At 43.8% G+C, this 20,326-nt stretch overlaps 1 protein-coding gene across 1 annotated transcript in view; it reads left to right on the forward strand.

The window, feature by feature from the left end:
* Positions 1–20,326, forward strand: part of cep290 (centrosomal protein 290) — a 127,579-nt gene that overhangs the window by 24,378 nt on the left and 82,875 nt on the right. The window contains exons 13-17 of the mRNA XM_080191336.1: positions 2,136–2,308; positions 5,698–5,860; positions 9,033–9,133; positions 9,236–9,323; positions 11,415–11,518. Of these exons, the coding sequence (XP_080047462.1) occupies positions 2,136–2,308; positions 5,698–5,860; positions 9,033–9,133; positions 9,236–9,323; positions 11,415–11,518 (629 nt within the window). The remainder of the gene's footprint in view (positions 1–2,135; positions 2,309–5,697; positions 5,861–9,032; positions 9,134–9,235; positions 9,324–11,414; positions 11,519–20,326) is intronic.

The following is a 20,326-nucleotide window of genomic DNA, read 5'->3' on the forward strand; positions in this document are numbered from 1 at the left end:
AACTGCTCACCAGATCTGGCAATATCTATGAAGAGAGAAATAGAACATAGAACACTACAGCGCAGAACAGGCCCTTCGGCCCACGATGTTGCGTCGACCAGTTAGAAAACAATGACCCTCTAACCTAAACCAAACCCTTTCCATCCATAAACCTATCCACGGATCTCTTAAACACCCCCAAACTAGGCGCATTTACAACTGCAGCAGGCAGGGCATTCCAATCCCTCACCACCCTCTGGGTAAAGAACCTACCCCTGACATCCGTCCTATAACTGCCACCCCTTAATTTAAAGCTATGCCCCCTCGTGCTAGCTTTCTCCATCCGAGGAAAAAGGCTATCACTGTCCACCCTATCTAAACCTCTAATCATCTTATATGTTTCAATAAGGTCCCCTCGTAGCCGGCTTCTTTCTAACGAAAACAACCTCAAATCCCTCAGTCTCTCCTCATAGGACCTCCCCTCTATACCAGGCAACATCCTGGTAAACCTCCTTTGCACCCTCTCCAAAGCCTCCACATCCTTCCTATAATGTGGGGACCAGAACTGCACACAATACTCCAAGTGCGGCCGCACCAGAGTTTTGTACAGTTGCAACATGACGCTGCGGCTCCTAAATTCAATCCCCCTGCCAATAAACGCCAAGACACCGTATGCCTTCCTAACAACCCTACCTACTTGATTCCCAACTTTCAGGGATCTATGTACACATACACCTAGATCCCTCTGTTCATCCACACTATTCAGAGTCCTACTGTTAGCCCTATACTCTACACATCCGTTATTCCTGCCAAAGTGAATTACCTCACACTTTTCCGCATTAAACTCCATCCTCCACCTCTCGGCCCAGCTCTGCAACTTGTCTAAGTCTCCCTGTAGACTAAGACACCCTTCCTCACTATCTACCACACCTCCGACTTTGGTGTCATCAGCAAATTTACTAATCCACCCAACTATACCCTCATCCAGATCATTTATAAAAATTACAAACAGCAGTGGCCCCAAAACAGATCCCTGAGGCACACCACTCGTAACTGAACTCCATGTCGAATACTTACCATCAACCACTACCCTCTGTCTCCTATCCGCCAGCCAATTCCTAATCCAATTTCCTAAATCACCCTCAATCCCATACATCTGCAATTTCTGCAGAAGCCTTGCATGGTGAACCTTATCAAACGCCTTACTAAAGTCCATATATACCACGTCAACTGCCTTACTCCCACCCACCTCTTTGGTCACTTTCTCAAAAAACTCAATAAGGTTAGTAAGGCACGACCTACCCTCCACAAAACCATGCTGACTATCTCTAATCATTTCATTACTCTCCAAATAACTATAAATCCTATCCCTAATAATTCTTTCTAAAACCTTGCCCACAACAGAAGTAAGACTCACCGGTCTATACTTCCCGGGGAAGTCTCTGTTCCCCTTCTTAGACAATGGGACAACATTCGCTAACCTCCAATCTTCTGGCGCTATACCGGTGACCAACGACGACCTGAAGATCAGAGCCAGAGGCTCTGCAATCGCCTCCCTTGCCTCCCAGAGAAATAGAATTAAACTTCATCCCCTGAGTTAAACTTCCATCCCCTGAGTGGGAAATAAGAGAGACAGACTGGAAAGGAAGAGATAAAGAGAAGAATACTGACTGGCAAAGGAAAGTGAGCAAAAGATTGAGCTGAGTTTCAGGAGTGATGGGGGCGAGACACAGAAATTATGCTTATCCAGACTTGTTTAGGTGATATTTTGTTTTCTACTTTCAATGTATTTAGCTCTTCAGTGATTTATTTTTCAAGTTAGTCCAGCCAGGAATACACAGTGCTGCGCATGTTTGGTACTTAAAATTGTACTTTTATTTTTCTGGGCAAAGAACACCTGAAGAAACCTAACTCCAGCTCTAACACTGATTCCTACGAAATCAATCCAGGAATGCAACTGCAACTTGAGATGAGAATTTACTGTAGATTGATAGTTGAAGCAGTTATCATGGGATGGCACTGCTTGAGGGAGGATAAATATCACAACTTGGTTCTAAAATTTCAATACAAAGGAGAATGTCTTGGTCTTGTATTATTATTTGTATTGAAGGCATGCAAATCTTTGCTACTAAAATATCATTCTGATTTCTTCTAAGATTTTCCAGCACTTAATCAGCAGTCCAAAATCATTGCACTCCAACAAAAGGTGAGGGAAGCTGAGCAGGCAGCTGCAGAAGCCAACCGAATGGCTGAGCTTGCAGAGAAAGACGCCAGGGCAAAAGACAAGGAGTTGGGGGAATCGCTGAACCACCTGAGAGCATATGAATCTGTAAGTGGCCACAACAATGTACACCAATAATCTCTCTTATTCCTATGGTTAAATTAAATAGCACGATCGAAACACATGCAAAACAGGGTTGTCATTGAAAGTGATTAGCAACAGGAGACCGTGGCTTTAAAAGAATTCCAGCAAACTGAGAATGATTATAGAATTCACAGATTATAGATTTCACTATTTATAGGGGGGAATTCACCAATCCTGAGCTTGCAGCAGAGTTCGAATCATGGACTGACGAAACAAGGGACTGAGATAATGCTAATACACCGCTGGTTCTTTTAGCTATGGCCCATTCAAACATGGATCCCATTCAATCATGGATTTCAATGCACATATGGGGATTGTGCCATCGTGAGCATTTTCTTCCTGTAACTTCTCTGGTTTATGGTTGCTGCCAAGCAAGACATACATTGGCAAACTTAGGCTTCATTAATCAGAAGTACATACAGCTTATGGAAGGCTGTGGACGTGACCAAAAATGTAAAGGTTGACTTTGACCCTGGTCGTTCCTCTGTCACTTTCCCAGTCTTTGACAAATTTGTACTTTTTTAACTTTTTTATTATCTTTCTTTAAAAGTGAATGCATGCATCAATGAAATTTCATGAACATTGTATTATCTTAATTCAAACACTTGTAAAACATTGGTGTGTCAAATTTATAACCCCTTAGTAAATCTATTAATTTTCACCAATGTTGCATTGCAGCTTCTTCTAATCATTTGATTGACATGTGCTTAAAGATATGGAACACGTAGCTTTAATTTGAAGATTGTTTTTTGTAAAAATGTTCAATAAGTTTGCAATGTACTCTTAGCTCAATGGTAGCACTGTAGCCTCTGAGGCAGAACTTTGTGGGTTCAAGTCCCGCTTCAAACATTCTATATTCTGGACTGACCCTTCAGTGCAATCATGAGAGATGTGCTGTCTTTCAGATGAAACATTAAACTAAAGCTTTGTCTTCCCCCTCAAGTGGATATACAGTATTTTTGTTTCATTATTCACAGGATGTGGGCCTAACTGGTAAGGCCAGCATTTATTGCCCTTCATTAGTTGTCTTTAATGAGATAGTTGCTAGGCCATTTCAGAGGGCAAACTCAACCATATTTCAATGACTTGTAGTCACAGACCAGGTGAGGACAGTAGATTTCATTTCCCAAAGGACCTTAGTGAGCCAAATATGTTCCTCCGACAATTCAGTTGTTATATGGGCTGAATTAAATGGGACACCTGGCCTCCTTGGTTAAAATGGCGGAAAGAATTGCCCAGGAGAATACTGATGATCAATTGGCCATCATTATGCTGGAGGCAAGATTTTTTCCCTACAGCGGCAGCAAGTCCTGCCTCACAGAATATTGGCAGTGCCAATGTGAGAGATGGCCACTGATGGTACTGCAATCAGGGCTTGAGGAAACGTCTAGTGATGGATCAAAACATTGTGTGAGGGGGTCAGAAGGTAGGCAAGATAGGTGGAAGCTGGTGTTTGAGAGGCCGTGTGGAGATTAGAACTTGGGGTGATGTGGGGAATGCACCTTAGTTGAAGGGGTGCTTTCTGAATGACCCAGAGGGCCAATTAAAAGCTTCACATAATAGAATTGTATAATGTGTGTAAGGATATGGCTGTGACCAAAGGTATAAAGGTTTAATATTGCCCCTGGCCAATCCTCTGTTACATTCCCAGCCCCTGATAAACGATCACTTCTTTTCACTTTGTTATCTAATTTTTAAAAAATGACTGCATGCACCAGTGAAATTTTATGAACATTTTGTGTGATCTTAATTAGAGGGAAATTTGCTGACCTTGATGTTGGCATCTCCTGCTCCCAGATTGAACTTCACCTAAAGGTCTCAATTGGCCCATTGGCAGACAGGGTTTCCCAACACCACCCTTGCTGATAAAATTGAGGAGGTGTTAGTGGGGGGAGGATAGATAATGGGCAGGCCTCCTGCTAGATTTAACATGGTTTGCTGCCTTCAGACCCGCCAGCTGGGGAGTGTATAATCCAACCCATGGTCACCATGACTGGAATCAGCTTCTGGAATCTGAATTTAAATTCCCCAGTTGTCATTGTGGAATTTGAACTGGGGTCTCAATGTCATTAATCCTGACCTCTGGATTACTGGTCCAGTACGTGCTACAATTCCCAATAAAGTACTGAAGGATTCTCTCAGGAGTGACAAACCAATATTTTTCTCTCAATCGATATCACTTAGAAAACAGGATTACCACGTCGTTTTCTCCTTGGGTATTTTTGAAGATGTGAAATATATCCGAAACGATACATTTCACATTTAAGTACACATGTTTTTACCTTAGTAACGCTTAACATTGGAAGGAGTACAGGAACAGGATTTTTTCAGTGTGTTCCCTCATTCATTTAGATTATGGGTACACTATCTTAAGCACATTTACTCACCTTGGTTCCATTTCCCTTAAACCCTGATGCTAGTATCATCTTGGCATAACAGAAGGATCTAGATAGGCTGGGCGAATGGGCCAGGAAATGGCAAATGGAATTTAATGTTGGCGAGTGTGAGGTGGTCCACTTTGGTAGGAATAATGGTAGGAAGGACTATTACTTACATGGCGAAAAACTGCAGCAGGCAACGGTGCAGAGGGACCTCGGGGTCCTTGTGCATGAGTCGCAAAAACCCAGCCTGCAGGTGCAGCAGGTGGTCAGGAAGGCGAATGGGATGCTGGCCTTCATAGCGAGGGGGATTAAATATAAAAGTAGGGAGGTCTTGCTGCGGCTGTATAGGGCATTGGTGAGGCCGCAGCAGGAGTAGTGTGTGCAGTTTTGGTCGCCGTACTTACGCAAGGATATTTTGGCCTTGGAGGGAGTGCAGAGGAGGTTTACTAGGCTGATACCGGAGTTGAGGGGGTTGAGCTATGAGGAGAGGCTGAATAAACTAGACTTGTACTCGTTAGAGTTTAGAAGAATGAGGGGAGATCTCATTGAGACATATAAGATGATGAATGGGATGGATAGGATAGAGGTGGAGAGACTCTTCCTGCTCAGAAAGGACAGTAGGACTAGGGGGCACAGCCTCAAGATAAAGGGGGGTGCGGTTTAGAACGGAGTTGAGGAGGAACTTCTTCACTCAAAGGGTGGTGAATCTTTGAAATTCTCTGCCCGTTGAGGTGGTGGAGGCTGCCTCGATAAATATTTTTAAGGCACGGGTTGATGGGTTTTTGATAAGCGAGGGGATTAAGGGTTATGGGGAGAGGGTGGGAATGTAGAACTGAGCCACAACAGATCAGCCATGATCTTATTGAATGGCAGGGCAGGCTCGAAGGGCTAGATGGCCTACTCCTGCTCCTATTTCTTATGTTCTTATATTTATGTGAAACACGGATGCTGATTGGTATAATTCTGCACTAGGGTGTATATGGACTGGAAAATGCTGTTGCAGAGATTAAAGAATGCAAGAACCATATCAAAATACGAGATCATCAAATTGAAATGATGACTAGGGAGATCAACAAGCTCGAAATGAAGATAAATGATGTTTTGGATGAAAATGAAAACTTCCGGGAACGCTTAGGTGTGTGTTAAGATTATTATGAGCTTATTAGTGATAACCAAATGCATTCAATGTCTTCTCCTCATCGACAAGTGATAGTGGTTTTCTACATTGAACTTCACATTGTTTCAAATATACTGAATTTAAATTAATAGTATTGCTCAGTTTCAATGCCAGCACTCAGAGGGTTTTCAATTTGAGTAGTATGCTGTGTCAGGAACATGCAGCTCCCAATGGCCTACTGAGCCATCCCAAAGTTCCAGCTTCCATTGTGTTCAGTGATGTTGGTCCAGGTCCACAGTACCTCTTGCCATCTGTGAAATGGAACATCAGGGATTGCCCTGAATGGTTTTGGAAATTGTATTTTCTTGTACCTAATTTAAATCAATATTTACCTCCGGTCAAGGAGGAGCAAGACTTCCCCCCTTCCCCCCAGGACAGTTTTTACTGCATCTTTTTTGTAAACTGTATCTACGTTGTAAAAGACTTCCCGAATCCTCTGCTTAAGAGAATCAGTCTGAATTATAACATAGGAGGATATAGGAGGAGAATTAGACTATTCGGCCCATCGAGTCTGCTCCGCCATTCAATCATGGTGGATATGATTCTCATCCCCATTTTCCTGCCTTCTCCCCGTAACCTTTGATCCCCTTATTGACCAAGAACCTATCTATCTCTGTCTTTTGTTTCTAGTTCTGATTCACAAATCATAATTTACATGATATGGAGATAATACTTCTGCATATGATCATTTAATAAACTATTAATACACTTTTCAGAAAGAACTATTGTAACAAATGCAGTCTTAAAGCAACCCAATGTTCAGCAGCAGTGGAAAAAAAAGGCAAATTGATGAGAATAAAAACATTTATTGCATCTCTTGTTCACCCAATTCACTTTCTGTTGTCACAATATTTGGCCATGCTTCAATGTTAACATTCAGTATTGAAAATGTCTTTGTAATCAGTTGTAATGGAAAATGGATGGGTAAACATTTTCCACCGATGCTGTGGTTATAGTTTACCACTCTGACTCTCTCCCCCATCTCTCAATCTCTTGCTCCCTTGTCACGCTCCCTCCCCATCTCTCTTTTTCTCTCTCCCTCCCCGTCCCTCTTTTTCTCTCTCCCTCCCCGTCCCTCTTTTTCTCTCTCCCTCCCCGTCCCTCTTTTTCTCTCTCCCTCCCCGTCCCTCTTTTTCTCTCTCCCTCCCCGTCTCTCTTTTTCCTTGTCCCTCCCCGTCTCTCTTTTTCTCTCTCCTTCCCCGTCTCTCTTTTTTTTCTCTCTCTCCTTCCCCGTCTCTCTTTTTTTTCTCTCTCCTTCCCCGTCTCTCTTTTTCTCTCTCTCCTGCCCCGTCTCTCTTTTTCTCTCTCTCCTTCCCCGTCTCTCTTTTTCTCTCTCTCCTGCCCTGTCTCTCTTTTTCTCTCTCTCCCTCCCCGTCTCTCTTTTTCTCTCTCTCCCTCCCCGTCTCTCTTTTTCTCTCTCTCCCTCCCCGTCTCTCTTTTTCTCTCTCTCCCTCCCCGTCTCTCTTTTTCTCCCTCTCCCTCCCCGTCTCTCTTTTTCTCTCTCTCCCTCCCCGTCTCTCTTTTTCTCTCTCTCCCTCCCCGTCTCTCTTTTTCTCCCTCTCCCTCCCCGTCTCTCTTTTTCTCTCTCTCCCTCCCCGTCTCTCTTTTTCTCTCTCTCCCTCCCCGTCTCTCTTTTTCTCTCTCTCCCTCCCCGTCTCTCTTTTTCTCTCTCTCCCTCCCCGTCTCTCTTTTTCTCTCTCGTTCTTGTTCTCACTGTCCCCTTCTCTACTCAGTATCGTCTTGCAGACCATGAACAATGCCATAGGAGGTCTAGTGGATGTAAATATTGTAGCTGGTTCCTTTGAGGCTCTCTGCGTGCACCTAAGTGAGCTAAATGAATGTGAAAAAGTTTAGGCACTCCTTCCCAATATCATTGTGAGGCACCTTCTTAACGAACAGAAAGCAAAGAGTGGGGGGTAAATGGGTGTTTTTCTGGTTGGTGATCAGTGACTAGTGGTGTGCCTCAGGGATCAGTGTTGGGACTGCAATTGTTTACGATTTACATCGATGATTTGGAGTTGGGGACCAAGTGTAGTGTGTCAAAATTTGCAGATGACATAAGATGGATGGAAGAGCAAATTGTGCAGAGGATACTGAAAGTCTGCAAAGGGATATAGATAATCTAAGTGAGTGGGCAAGGCAGATAGAGTACAATGTTGGTCAATGTGAGGTCACCCATTTTGTTAGGAAGAACAGCAAAATGGACTGTTATTTAAATGGTAAAAAATTGCAGCATGCTGTTGTGCAGAGACCTGGGTGTCCTTGTGCAGGAATCTCAAGGAGTTGGTTTGCAGGTGCAGTAGGTAATTAAGAAGCAAATGGAATTTTATCCTTCATTATTAGAGGGATGGAGTTTAAAAACATCAAGGTAATGTTGCAGCTGTATAAGGTGCTGGTGAGGCCATACCTGGAGTACTGTGTACAGTTTTGGTCCCCTTACTTCAGAAAGGATATACTGGCACTGGAGGAGGTACAGAGGAGATTCGCTAGGTTGATTCCAGAATTGAGAGGGTTGGCTTATGAGGAGAGACTGAGTAGACGGGGGCTATACTCATTGGAATTCAGAAGAATGAGGGGAGATCTTATAGGAACATATAAGATTATAAGGGGATAGATAAGATAGAAGCAGGAAAGTTGTTTCCACTGGCGGCTGAAACTTGAACTAGGGGGCATAGCCTCAGATAAGGGGAAGCAGATTTAGGACTGAGTTGAGGAGGAACTTCTTCACCCTAAGGGTTGTGAATCTGTGGAATTCCCTGCCCAGTGAAGCAGTTGAGGCTACCTCATTGAATGTTTTTAAGGCAAGAATAGATACATTTTTGAATAGAAAAGGAATTAAGGGTTATGGTGAGCAAGCGGGTAAGTGGAGCTGATTCCACAAAAATATCAGCCATGATCTTATTGAATGGCAGAGCAGGCCAGATGCCCTCCTCTTGCTCCTAGTTCTTATGTTCTTTCAGTAATAACCCGGAAAGTGGAATATAAATCAGTATCCAGTGCCACTAAAGTCCATCATAATAACTGTCAACACCAGTGATATTTTGCCCCCTATTTCCTGAACTCTGCTGATGAAGCAGGTTGATTAAATGTTCTGTTTCTTCTTGCAATAATAAAAATAATTTGTGTTTAGGCCTCGAAGCAAACAAAGTAATTGATCTGAGTGAATTTAGGAAAACCAAGTACTTGAAACAGCAGCAGTTTCAAGCTGAGAATCAAGTTCTACTAAAAGAGGTTTGTTAATCACCTTAATTGTCTTGCAATTGGTTTGTCACAATATTTTGTAGGACCATCCCATTTTAAAAGCCCAAAAACCTATAATGTTCATTAATTTAGGTTGAACGCCTGGAGGAGGAAAGACTCGAGTTGAAGAAGCAAATTCGCAGGATGGCTCAAGATAAGGGCATGCGTGCAGGTGCTGGAGGTAAGTTTTATGCTCTGTCAATGCATGGGCATGATGTGGAGATGCCGGCGATGGACTGGGGTAAGCACAGTAAGAAGTCTCACAACAGTAGGTTAAAGTCCAACAAGTTTATTTGGTAGCACAAGCCACAAGCTTTCGGAGCAGTCCTCTGAAAGCTTGTGGCTTGTGCTACCAAATAAACCTGTTGGACTTTAAGCTGGTGTTGTGAGATTTCTTGCAATGCACAGACAAACAGCACCATCAAAGAGCAAATTATTGTCTCATGTATTTGCAAACATAGCACAAAAAAATCATGCTGTTGTTACTATTAGAGGAATGTGCACAGTGGTTTCTCTGGTTATATTGGGGCAAACTACACTTTGAAATAACAAGGTAAATGGCATAATGAGAAGGCTAAACATCATAGCACCAGCTGCCTGACATTGAGCAACAGCAATGAGCTCCTCTAAGTGGTTGGTTCTTCTAAGGAGGGAGAGGAATTTTTTGGCTTAGACCGCTGGGGAAAAACCAAGGCCTGAAATGGGAGGTCAGGGGTTAAAAAGAAGCATTGTAACCACAGCAACTCCCCTCTTACTAACCACCACTGAACTCTGAGTTATCAATGATTCGGTGGGCAGCCACTTGTCTCGTACTTCAGAGTCAGAACGTCCTGGATTCAACTCTCACTCCAGGGCTGGGGCATGTAATCCAGACTGACACTTAAGGGCTGAATTTTCTTCACTGCAAGATGGCAAGCTTGAGGGTAGAGGGGATGTATCGGGGATGAATGTGAGAAAATGGGTTGGGATTTGCTGTGTCAGGATAGCTGCGTGATGCATTTCTCTCATGGGGAAGTCTTCCCCTGGGCAAACAGGAACCCGGAATGGCTATCTACATCAAGAAGGTGGCAGCCTATTAAGCTGATCATGGACCTAATTACATTTTATTTTTTTAATGAGCATGCGGGCATTTTGCCGGTTGTGGAGACGCCTCTTCCATGTGCAGATACCACCAACTACATGGAAATGGCCTCCCAGCAGAAAGGCGGCACCTAGTGATCAACATTGTACCCAGGGTGGTTTTCCCTTTGCTTTGAAGAGGCAAATGCCTTTGCTTCTAAGAATTTTAACTTTTAATGTATACCTCCATGTTAAGGCTACCTCTTGGTATCCACCTGCTTCAGCATCTCTCACCTCACCTGCTGGAACTGCAGAGCTGCCGGCCTTCTGACTGGCAGCATTGAGAATCTGCCCCTTGTCCTTAATAGGATGGCATGCTCAGAGGCATCCAGTTGGGAGCCACCTGAGGGAAGATTGCACCGTTTTACACACTGAATCATAGAAACCCAACAGTGCAGAAGGAGACCATTCAGCCTATTGAGTCTGCAGTGACAACAATCCCACCCCAGGCCCTAATCCCACAATACATATTTACCCTGCTAATCTCTCATCTATACATCTGAAACACTAAGGGGCACATCTTTGGACTGTGGGAGGAAACCAGAGCACTCAGAGGAAACCCATTCAGACATGGGGAGAACATGCAAACTCCACACAGACAATGATCCAAATTGGGAATTGAACCCAGGTCCCTGACCTTTGAGGCAGCAGTGCTAACCACCGTGCCGCCCTGCTGGTAAGTGTGGGCTGGGAACCCCATTTGGACCCAGCACTGATGCCTTGAAGTCCATAGGAAACTACAGTTATAAAATGCAGTTCTGAGAATGTTGCATTGTCAGACATCCAGTAATTGCTGATAATGTTAGGGACATGAAAGGCAAAGGAAGAGATTTGGAAGGATAGTGTTTCTATATTAATAATCTCTGTCCTCCAGGAACAACATGTACAAAAGCAACTGCAGGGAACTGTGGTTGTTATTTAGAAAAGCAGATTGTTTGCTATTGTAAATTTTCTTTATGGATTATTAATCTGCTTCGTCTGACCTTGTGCACAAATCTTTTAAATATAATAAATTGAAATAATACTTCAGGTATCAGATAGGGTTTGAAATTCAAGTTGAAATGTTGAATTAAGTGTTTTCTTCTCATGTAAATTTTATCTTTGGTCCTATTACGTACATTACTCTGATTAATCAATGTGTTGCACCTTCTAGGAATTTCAGCAGAGGACCTGGGGTTGGTGGATCGGTTTGGTGAGAAGCTAATTGCGAACAAAGAAACACAAGTGTTGAGTAGTTCCGACTTTGAGTTAAACAAGGTAATGCAATATGTTTAGTTTTGAAATTTTAATTCTGTCAAACATTTCTAAATTCTGATGCTGTAACCTTATGTTATTAAGTAATTCTGAACAGTGTCCGGTGTAAAGAAGAACAGAATTACAGCTTTTGCAGTGATTGAGTTAACATGTAGATTCTCTGGCATTGAAATTGACCAGTGTAATCTGAAACGAAAAGCCAAGTATTATCCTAATTCTGTCATAGAGAAGGAGTGAATAGAATTTAGTACTTTGACAAGCATAATACAACAAAATATGGAAAAAGATAGTCTTTTCATCCTTTCCCAAATAATTGTGCCATGTGGATCGTAATATTAACACTCTGCTTTTCTCCTGATCTGGGAAAACCAGGGGTAAAATCCAAGGGTGATTTGGAATAAGGGAATTGGGAAATTCCTTTCCAAATCACCTTAAAGTTTATTTATTATTATCACAAGTAGGTTTATATTAACACTGCAATGAAATTACTGTGAAAATCCCACACTCCAGTGCCTGTTCAGAGACACTGAGGGAGAAATTAGCATGGCCAATGCACCTAACCAGCATGTCTTTCGGACTGTAGGAAGAAACCAGAGCACCCGGATGAAACCCATGCAGATACAGGGAGAATGTGCAGACTCCTCATGGACAGTGACCCAAGCTGGGAAATGAATCTGGGTGCCTGGCACTTTGAGGCAGCAGTGCTGACCACTGTGCCATCATGCTGCCCAAGATAATCAAAACCAACTGGTATCTTACATTGCTCATGAAAATGGAATTTAGGTGCACATCATGAGTTCCTAACCTCAGCTGTAACTCAGGTTACAGCTTTTAGGGAGGGATAGAAAATCACACAGCTACTGTATCCAAACCATTTTTGTGCTCCTCTTAGCAACTGGCTATCGCATAGCAATGGTGTAAGATTGGCCTTTAAAACAGAGTAATTGTATGGCACAGGTAGGCTTTACAGAGGAAAAATTGATAAGAAAACAAAATGACTTGGGAAGCAACACACAACAAACATCATATATCGGAATATTAAAATTGACATGTTCATCTGAGGAAATCATTTTAAAATCATTTACTTCCTAAGTAACGTGACAAAGCCACCTGTCCAACATTGGACCTAGGAATGTTGTGTAAAATATCTGACCTCCGAGACTAGCCTTCTCAACGCTTTGCAAATATAACTTCTGATCTAACATTTCAGAGGGAGCGTTGACCAGTCACTCTTGTGTAGGTGTGCACATGCAGGCAACCCAGTGGTGTCAATGTATCTTTGCTAAAACTCCATAATCCCAAGAAGCTGCAGCGAGACAGTTCCTAAAGAGGTCCAATTCTGTAAGATTGCATACTTACTGCATGTAAGCTTGCATAATGTCTCTTGAATAGCCTCCTTTTGATAAACAATTGTGAATGGGCCCAAAGGAACTGGTATTTATAAAACAAGCCATCCTTGAATCTTGGCAGGGTGGATGCAAAGATATGTACCATTGAGTAAAGGATTTTCTTTATACTTATTTACAGTTTTTGCAGGAGTTATTGCATTGTAGTGCCAAACAAAAGATTAGGTAAGAGACAATTGATGGTTCAAAGTAATTTTGTACCAGTTTTCCCTGCTCTTTTGAAACTTATATTTATTTCTAGCTTAAAAATATTGCTAAGGAATAACCAGAGTGTTGAGTGGAAAGTGTCATATAATTTAGAACTACATCTGTTCTGTTTTTATATAGGGCAGAAGAAATTTTACTGACGCTCCTTATGAAATTGAGTACTATAGGGATATTGCATTAAGGCAAATGTCCAGCCAGATTTCAGATATTCTTCAGAGGTCTGTAGGGCAGCCAGGAAGTTCTCGGAAGGAGCCTTTGCGTTGGGGAGGCTTCGTAACTTCCCAGCGAGGAAGTCCGTTCACTAACGATCAGGCCACAACACAACGTTTCTTAAAGAAAAGGTCTCCTGACAGGTTCCAAGCTGATCCAAATGAACAGCCATTGCCAATTTCTATGACAAAGTCATCAGAGATTTCAAAGAATGATGCAACAGAGTTACTTGAGAAAGCAGATGTCCCCATGACTGAGAATGTTCAATCAGTGCAGGTGACTGATTCTGAAGAGCCTGCCAAGAACGTTACCACGGATTGCGATCCATTAAGTGATCTCCTAGAACAGTTAAGGCGAGAACTATCAAACCTTAAGTCGCAGGTTAGATAATAAAACACAATTTTTTGTCAAAGGTTTCTAATTCTTCTCACATAGTGCAAATATTTATGTACGATCAGTTTGAGCATTCTACAATAGAATACTAGAACATTGATTTATACTTAGTCTCACCTTCTTTGCCTGAATGAATTGTTCCCCAGCCTGCTTTGGGAGGCAAGGGAGGAGATTGCAGGGGCTCTGACCCAAATTTTCAATTCCTCTTTGGCCATATGGGGAGATGCAACATGACTGGAAAATAGTAAATGTGCTTCTGCTATTTAAGAAGGTTTGTAGAATTCGGAGTCAGAGGTGGACAGAGTGGTGAAGAAGGCATTCAGTATGCTTGGTTTCATCAGTAAAAACATGGAATACAATGTCTTGTTGAAGTTGTACAAGACATTGGTAAGGCCACACTTGGAATACTGTGCAATTCTGGTCACCCTATTATAGAAGGGATATTATTAAACTAGTAAGAGTGCAGAAAAGATTTACTAGGGTGCTACTGGGACTTGATGGTTTGAGTTATAAGGAGAGGCTGAATAGACTGGGACTTTTCTCTCTGGAACGTAGGTGGCTGAGGGGTGACCATATAGAGGTCTATAAAATAATGAGGGGCATAGGCAAGATAGATAGTCAATATATTTCCCCAAAGGTAGGGGAGTCTAAAACTAGAGGGCATAGATTTAAGGTGAGAGGGGAGAGATACTAAAGTGTCCAGAAGGGCAATTTTTTTCACACAGAGGGTGGTGAGTGTCTGCAACAAGCTGCCAGAGGTACAAAGAACAACACAGCACAGGAAACAGGGCCTTTGGTCCTACAAGCCCGCGCCACCAATTTTAACACTCCATGAGTGCCTCATTCGAATCCTTCTTTTACCTACGACTTTTGTCTACGCCTCTTGGACTCCACAATAAAGGGGTGCAAAATTAGATAATTATATGTGCGCCAGATTAAGGGAGGTCTAATTTAGGGACAATTTATTAAGATCAGTCAGCCTAAAAGTATGTTTTTGGAGTGTGGGAGGAAACTGGAGCACCCGGAGAAAACCCACGCAAGCATGGGAAGAATGTGCAAACTCCCACAGACACCAACCCAAGTCGGAGATCCGACCCGGGTCCCTGTGTCTGCACAGCAAACAGTGATAGTCACTGAGCTGTCGTGTTGTCCGTCAATTGGTCCAGTTTAAGCGTACACTAAGAACATAAGAAATAGGAGCAGGAGTAGGCCATCTAGCCATTCGAGCCTGCCCCGCCATTCAATAAGATCATGGCTGATCTGTCGTGGCTCAGTTCCACATTCCCGCCCTCTCCCCATAACCCTTAATCCCCTCGCTTATCAAAAACCCATCAACCCGCGTCTTAAAAATATTTAGCGAGGCAGCCTCCACCACCTCAATGGGCAGAGAATTCCAGAGATTCACCACCCTTTGAGTGAAGAAGTTCCTCCTCAACTCCGTTCTAAACCACCCCCCCTTTATCTTGAGGCTGTGCCCCCTAGTCCTACTGTCCTTTCTGAGCGGGAAGAGTCTCTCCACCTCTATCCTATCCATCCCATTCATCATCTTATATGTCTCAATGAAATCTCCCCTCATTCTTCTAAACTCTAACGAGTACAAGCCTAGTTTATTCAGCCTCTCGTCATAGCTCAACCCCCTCAACTCCGGTATCAGCCTAGTAAACCTCCTCTGCACTCCCTCCAAGGCCAAAATATCCTTGCGTAAGTACGGCGACCAAAACTGCACACAGTACTCCAGCTGCGGCCTCACCAATGCCCTATACAGCCGCAGCAAGACCTCCTTACTTTTATATTCAATCCCCCTCGCTATGAAAGCCAGCATCCCATTCGCCTTCCTGACCACCTGCTGCACCTGCAGGCTGGGTTTTTGCGACTCATGCACAAGGACCCCCAGGTCCCTCTGCACCATCGCCTGCTGCAGTTTTTCTCCACTTAAGTAATAGTCCTTCCTACCATTCTTCCTACCAAAGTGGACCACCTCGCACTTGCCAACATTAAATTCCATTTGCCAGTTCCTGGCCCCTTCGCCCAGCCTATCTAGATCCTTCTGCAGACTCTCCACACCCTCCGCGCAATTTGCCGTTCCACCAATCTTGGTGTCATCAGCAAATTTCGACACCATACACTTGGTTCCCTCCTCCAGATCATCTATATAAATGGTAAATAGCTGAGGCCCCAGCACCGACCCCTGGGGCACTCCACTAGTCACCAACCGCCAATCCGAATAGCACCCATTAACCCCCACTCTCTGCCTCCTATTTGACAACCAATCCTCTCTCCATGCTAACACCCTACCCCCAACTCCATGCCCCCTTACCTTCTGCAATAACCTCTTGTGAGGTACCTTGTCAAACGCCTTCTGAAAATCAAGAAAGACCACATCCACTGGCTCTCCTCTATCCACCGCCCTAGACACATCCTCATAGATCGCCAATAAATTTGTCAGACACTAACGACGTGAAGCACTAGGCAACTCTCGAAGCAACATCCAAGAGAGCCCTTGCACGACCCACCATGTGTATGCCCCTTGTTGGCCAACAAGGCAGACCGAATCACCTGTGGATGTAAAAAAAAAGACTTCAATAAACATACACAGCCTATACAGACATTCACAGAAGATCCCCAGTAGCTCCAATGTAAGAGACAGGTGAACCATAAAATATGTTGGACAGCCCGTAGGAATCTATTGGTTCCCAGGAACGTCCTGAGGCTCTTGATCCTTAACTAGAACATTCTTTTGTATCCCTCCATCTCTAGTCTGCTCATGTGCCTATCTAGGTAAACCTTAAACTACTCTAGTGTGCCTGCCTCCACCACCCTACTTGGCAGTGCATTCCAGGCCCCCACAACCCGTTGCGTGAAAAACCTCCCTCTAACATCTGAATGATACCTCGCCCCTCTAACCCTAAGCCCCTGACCCCTCGTGATTTTCGTATCCAACCTGGGAAAAAGCTTCCTACTGTTCACTCTATCTATACCCTTCATGATCTTATATACCTCTATTAGGCCTCCCCTCATTCTCCATCTTTCCAGGGAGAACAGCCCCAATTTGCCCAATCTCTCCTCATAGCTAAGACCTTCCATACCAGGCAGCATCCTGGTAAACCTCCTCTGCACTCTCTCCAAGGTCTCCATGTCCTTCCGGTAGTAAGGCGACCAGAACTGGATGAGGTACTCCAAATGTGGTCTAACCAACGTTCAATACAACTGCAACATTAGACGCCAGCTTTTATACTCTATACCCCTTCCTATAAAGGCAAGCATACCATATGCATTCTTCACCACCTTCTCCACCCGTACTGCCACCTTCAAGGACTTGTGAACTTGCACACCTAGGTCCCTCTGTGTTTCTATACTCTTAATACCATTTATTGTATAACTCCCCCCTACATTATTTCTTCCAAAATGCATCACCTCACATTTATCTGGATTAAATTCCATCTGCCATTTCTCCGCCAATTTAGCAGCCTATCAATTTCTTGCTGTATTGTCCGACACTGTTCATTGCTATCAGCAAGTCCGGCCATCTTGGTGTCATCTGCAAACTTGCTGATCACACCAGTTACTCCCTCTTCCAAATCATTTATATATATTACGAATAGCAGACGTCCCAGTACAGAGCACTGCGGCACACCACTAGTCACAGACCTCCAGCTAGAAAAAGACCCTTCCAGTGCTACCCTCTGTCTCCTGTTGCCAAGCCAGTTTTCAATCCATCTAGCCACCTGTCCTTGTATCCCATGAGCCTTAACCTTTTTCACCAACTTGCCATGAGGGACTTTGTCAAACGCCTTACTGAAATCCATATAGACAACACCACAGCTTGTCCTTCGTCAACCGTTTTTGTCACCTCAAAAAATTCTACCAGATTCATAAGGCACAACCTCCCCTGTACAAAGCCATGTTCCCTGTCACTAATAGATTGCTATGTTCTAAATGTGTATACATCCTCTAGGTAGTAGTAGAGTTGGGTACAATTTTATTTTTTAAAAAACGTTCAGATCGTTATATGGGTACGATGAATATAGAGTGATATGGGCCAAATGCGGACAATTGGGATTATCTTACGGATTTTTGATAAAAAAGGGCGGCATGGACAAGTTGGGCTGAAGGCCCTGTTTCCATGCTGTAAACTTCTATGACTCTATGAGATAAACCAGCAAACTATAGACCAGTGGATCTCACATCAGTGGGAGGGAAACTATTGAAGAAACTTCTGAAGGAGAGCATCGATCTCCACTTGGAGAGGCAAAGCTTGATCAGGGATAGTCAGCATGGTTTCGTCAGAGGGAGGTCATGCCTGACAAATTTGATTGTATTTTTTGAGGAGATGACCAGGTGTGAATGTGAGAGGATAGTGCAGTCAATGTAGCCTATATGGATTTCAGCAAAGCCTTTGAAAAGGTCCCACATGGGACACTTATAAAACAGTTAAATGCACATAAGATACAGGGTAATTGATCAAGTGAATTCAAAATTGGCTTAGTTGGTGAAGGCAGAGGGTGATGACAAAAGGCTGCTTTAGTGACTGGAAGCCAGTGTCTAGTGGCATACTGCAGGGATCTGTGTTGAGCCCCCTATTATTTGACATTTTATATAAACAACATAGATGACTATGTGGGGGGTAAGATTAGTAGGTTTGCGGATGACACAAAGATTGGCTGGGTGGTTAACAGTGAGGCGGAGTGTCTTGGCTTCAAGAAGATATAAACAGAATGGTTAAATGGGCAGATAAGTGGCAAATGGAATTTAACCTTGAAAAGTGTATCACCTCACACTTTAAGAGTAATTTGACAAGTAAGTATTCATTGAATGGTAGGACACTAGGAGTTCTGTGGAACAAAGGGACCTTGCTGTGCTTGTCCACACTTCTCTGAAGGCGTAAGAGCATGTTATTAGAGTGGGGAAAAGCACATATGGGACACTTGCCTTTATCAATCGAGGTACAGATTACAAAAGCAGAGGAGTCATGTTGATGTTGTATAGAACTTTGGTGGGACCACAGCTAGAATACTAGGTGTCACACTATCGGAAGGATGCGATTGCGCTTCAGAGGGTGCAGAGAGATTCACCAGGATGCTGCTTGGAATGGAATATTTAAGTTATGAAGAGGGGTTGGATAGGCTTGGATTGTTTTTGTTGGAACAGAGAGACTGAGGTGGGGGGGCGACCTGATCGAGATGTACAAGATTGAGGGACATGGACAGAGTGGATAAGGAGCAGCTGCTCCCCTTAGTTGAAGGGTCAGTCGCGAAGGGACGTTTGCTGAAGGTGAGAGGCAGGAGGTTTAGGGACGGGTGTGAGGATAAACCTTTTTATCCAGAGGGTGATGACAGTCTGGAATGTGCTGCCTGGGAGGGTGGTAGAGGCTGGTTGCCTCACATCCTTTAAAAAGTACCTGGATGAGCAGGTGGCACGTCATAACATTCAGGGCTATGGACCAAGTGCCAGCAGGTGGGATTAGTTGGAAGTTCAGGTGTTTCTAATGTGTCAGTGCGGACTCTGGGCCGAATGCTCTTCTGTGCTCTCTGATTCTAAAGAAGGTGCACACTTTATTGAATTGTGCCTGAAGGAAATTAATCATTGATAATGAATGGCCTCTAATTTTCACCTGACTGGATTTAGCATGTGTGTGATCAAATCAGGAAGAAAGTTAGAAAAGACCATCTGTTAATAAGGGTTTCCTGAGTTCTATGGTTTGTCCTTCACAGTAAAAAGCCTGACTGTGTTTACGCCAGTCCAACGCCGGCATACCCACATCATTGTCCTTCACAGACAGGGGACGGGGGTGGGGGCAATTTTTGCAGGCATTCTGCTGGGCACCACAGCCTCCATGATTCTCCGGCAGCCGGACTTCCGCACCCATTCGCTCCGTGCCAGAAACTGGTGCGGAGCTGAATAAATTATTGATATCCTCATCACCATCTCTTTTAAATAGCATTAATGGGCTCAGGACTGGTCTCCAGACCCACTAGCCTCTACCCATTCCCTGCCTGCTCCCCCCCAATGGTTCTTGCCTTCTTATTCAATAGTTTGTCTCTAATTTAGAGTCCTTGTCATGTATGTTTTGAGAAAAGTTCCCTAGTTGAGTAGAAGCCTTCAATCCTGTTTCGCTGGATTCCGGGGAAGTGCCGGAAGATTGGAAAGCGGCTAATGTTACGCCGTTGTTTAAGAAGGGTGGCAGGCAAAAGGCAGGGAATTATAGGCCGGTTAGTTTAACGTCTGTTGTAGGTAAAATGTTAGAATCCGTCATCAAGGAGGAAATAGCGAGGCATCTTGAGGGGAATTGCTTGATAGAGCAGACGCAGCACGGTTTCGTTAAGGGGAAGTCGTGTCTGACAAATTTATTGGAGTTCTATGAGGATGTGTCTAGGGCGGTGGATAGAGGAGAGCCGGTGGATGTGGTCTTTCTTGATTTTCAGAAGGCGTTTGACAAGGTACCTCACAAGAGGTTATTGCAGAAGGTAAGAGGGCATGGAGTTGGGGGTAGGATGTTAGTGTGGATAGAGGATTGGTTGTCAAATAGGAGGCAGAGAGTGGGGGTCAATGGGTGCTATTCGGATTGGCGGTTGGTGACTAGTGGAGTGCCCCAGGG

The sequence above is a fragment of the Carcharhinus amblyrhynchos genome, chromosome 6 (assembly GCF_965287045.1).
Source record: "Carcharhinus amblyrhynchos chromosome 6, sCarAmb.v2.hapA, whole genome shotgun sequence".
NCBI classification, from domain to species: Eukaryota; Metazoa; Chordata; class Chondrichthyes; order Carcharhiniformes; family Carcharhinidae; genus Carcharhinus; species Carcharhinus amblyrhynchos.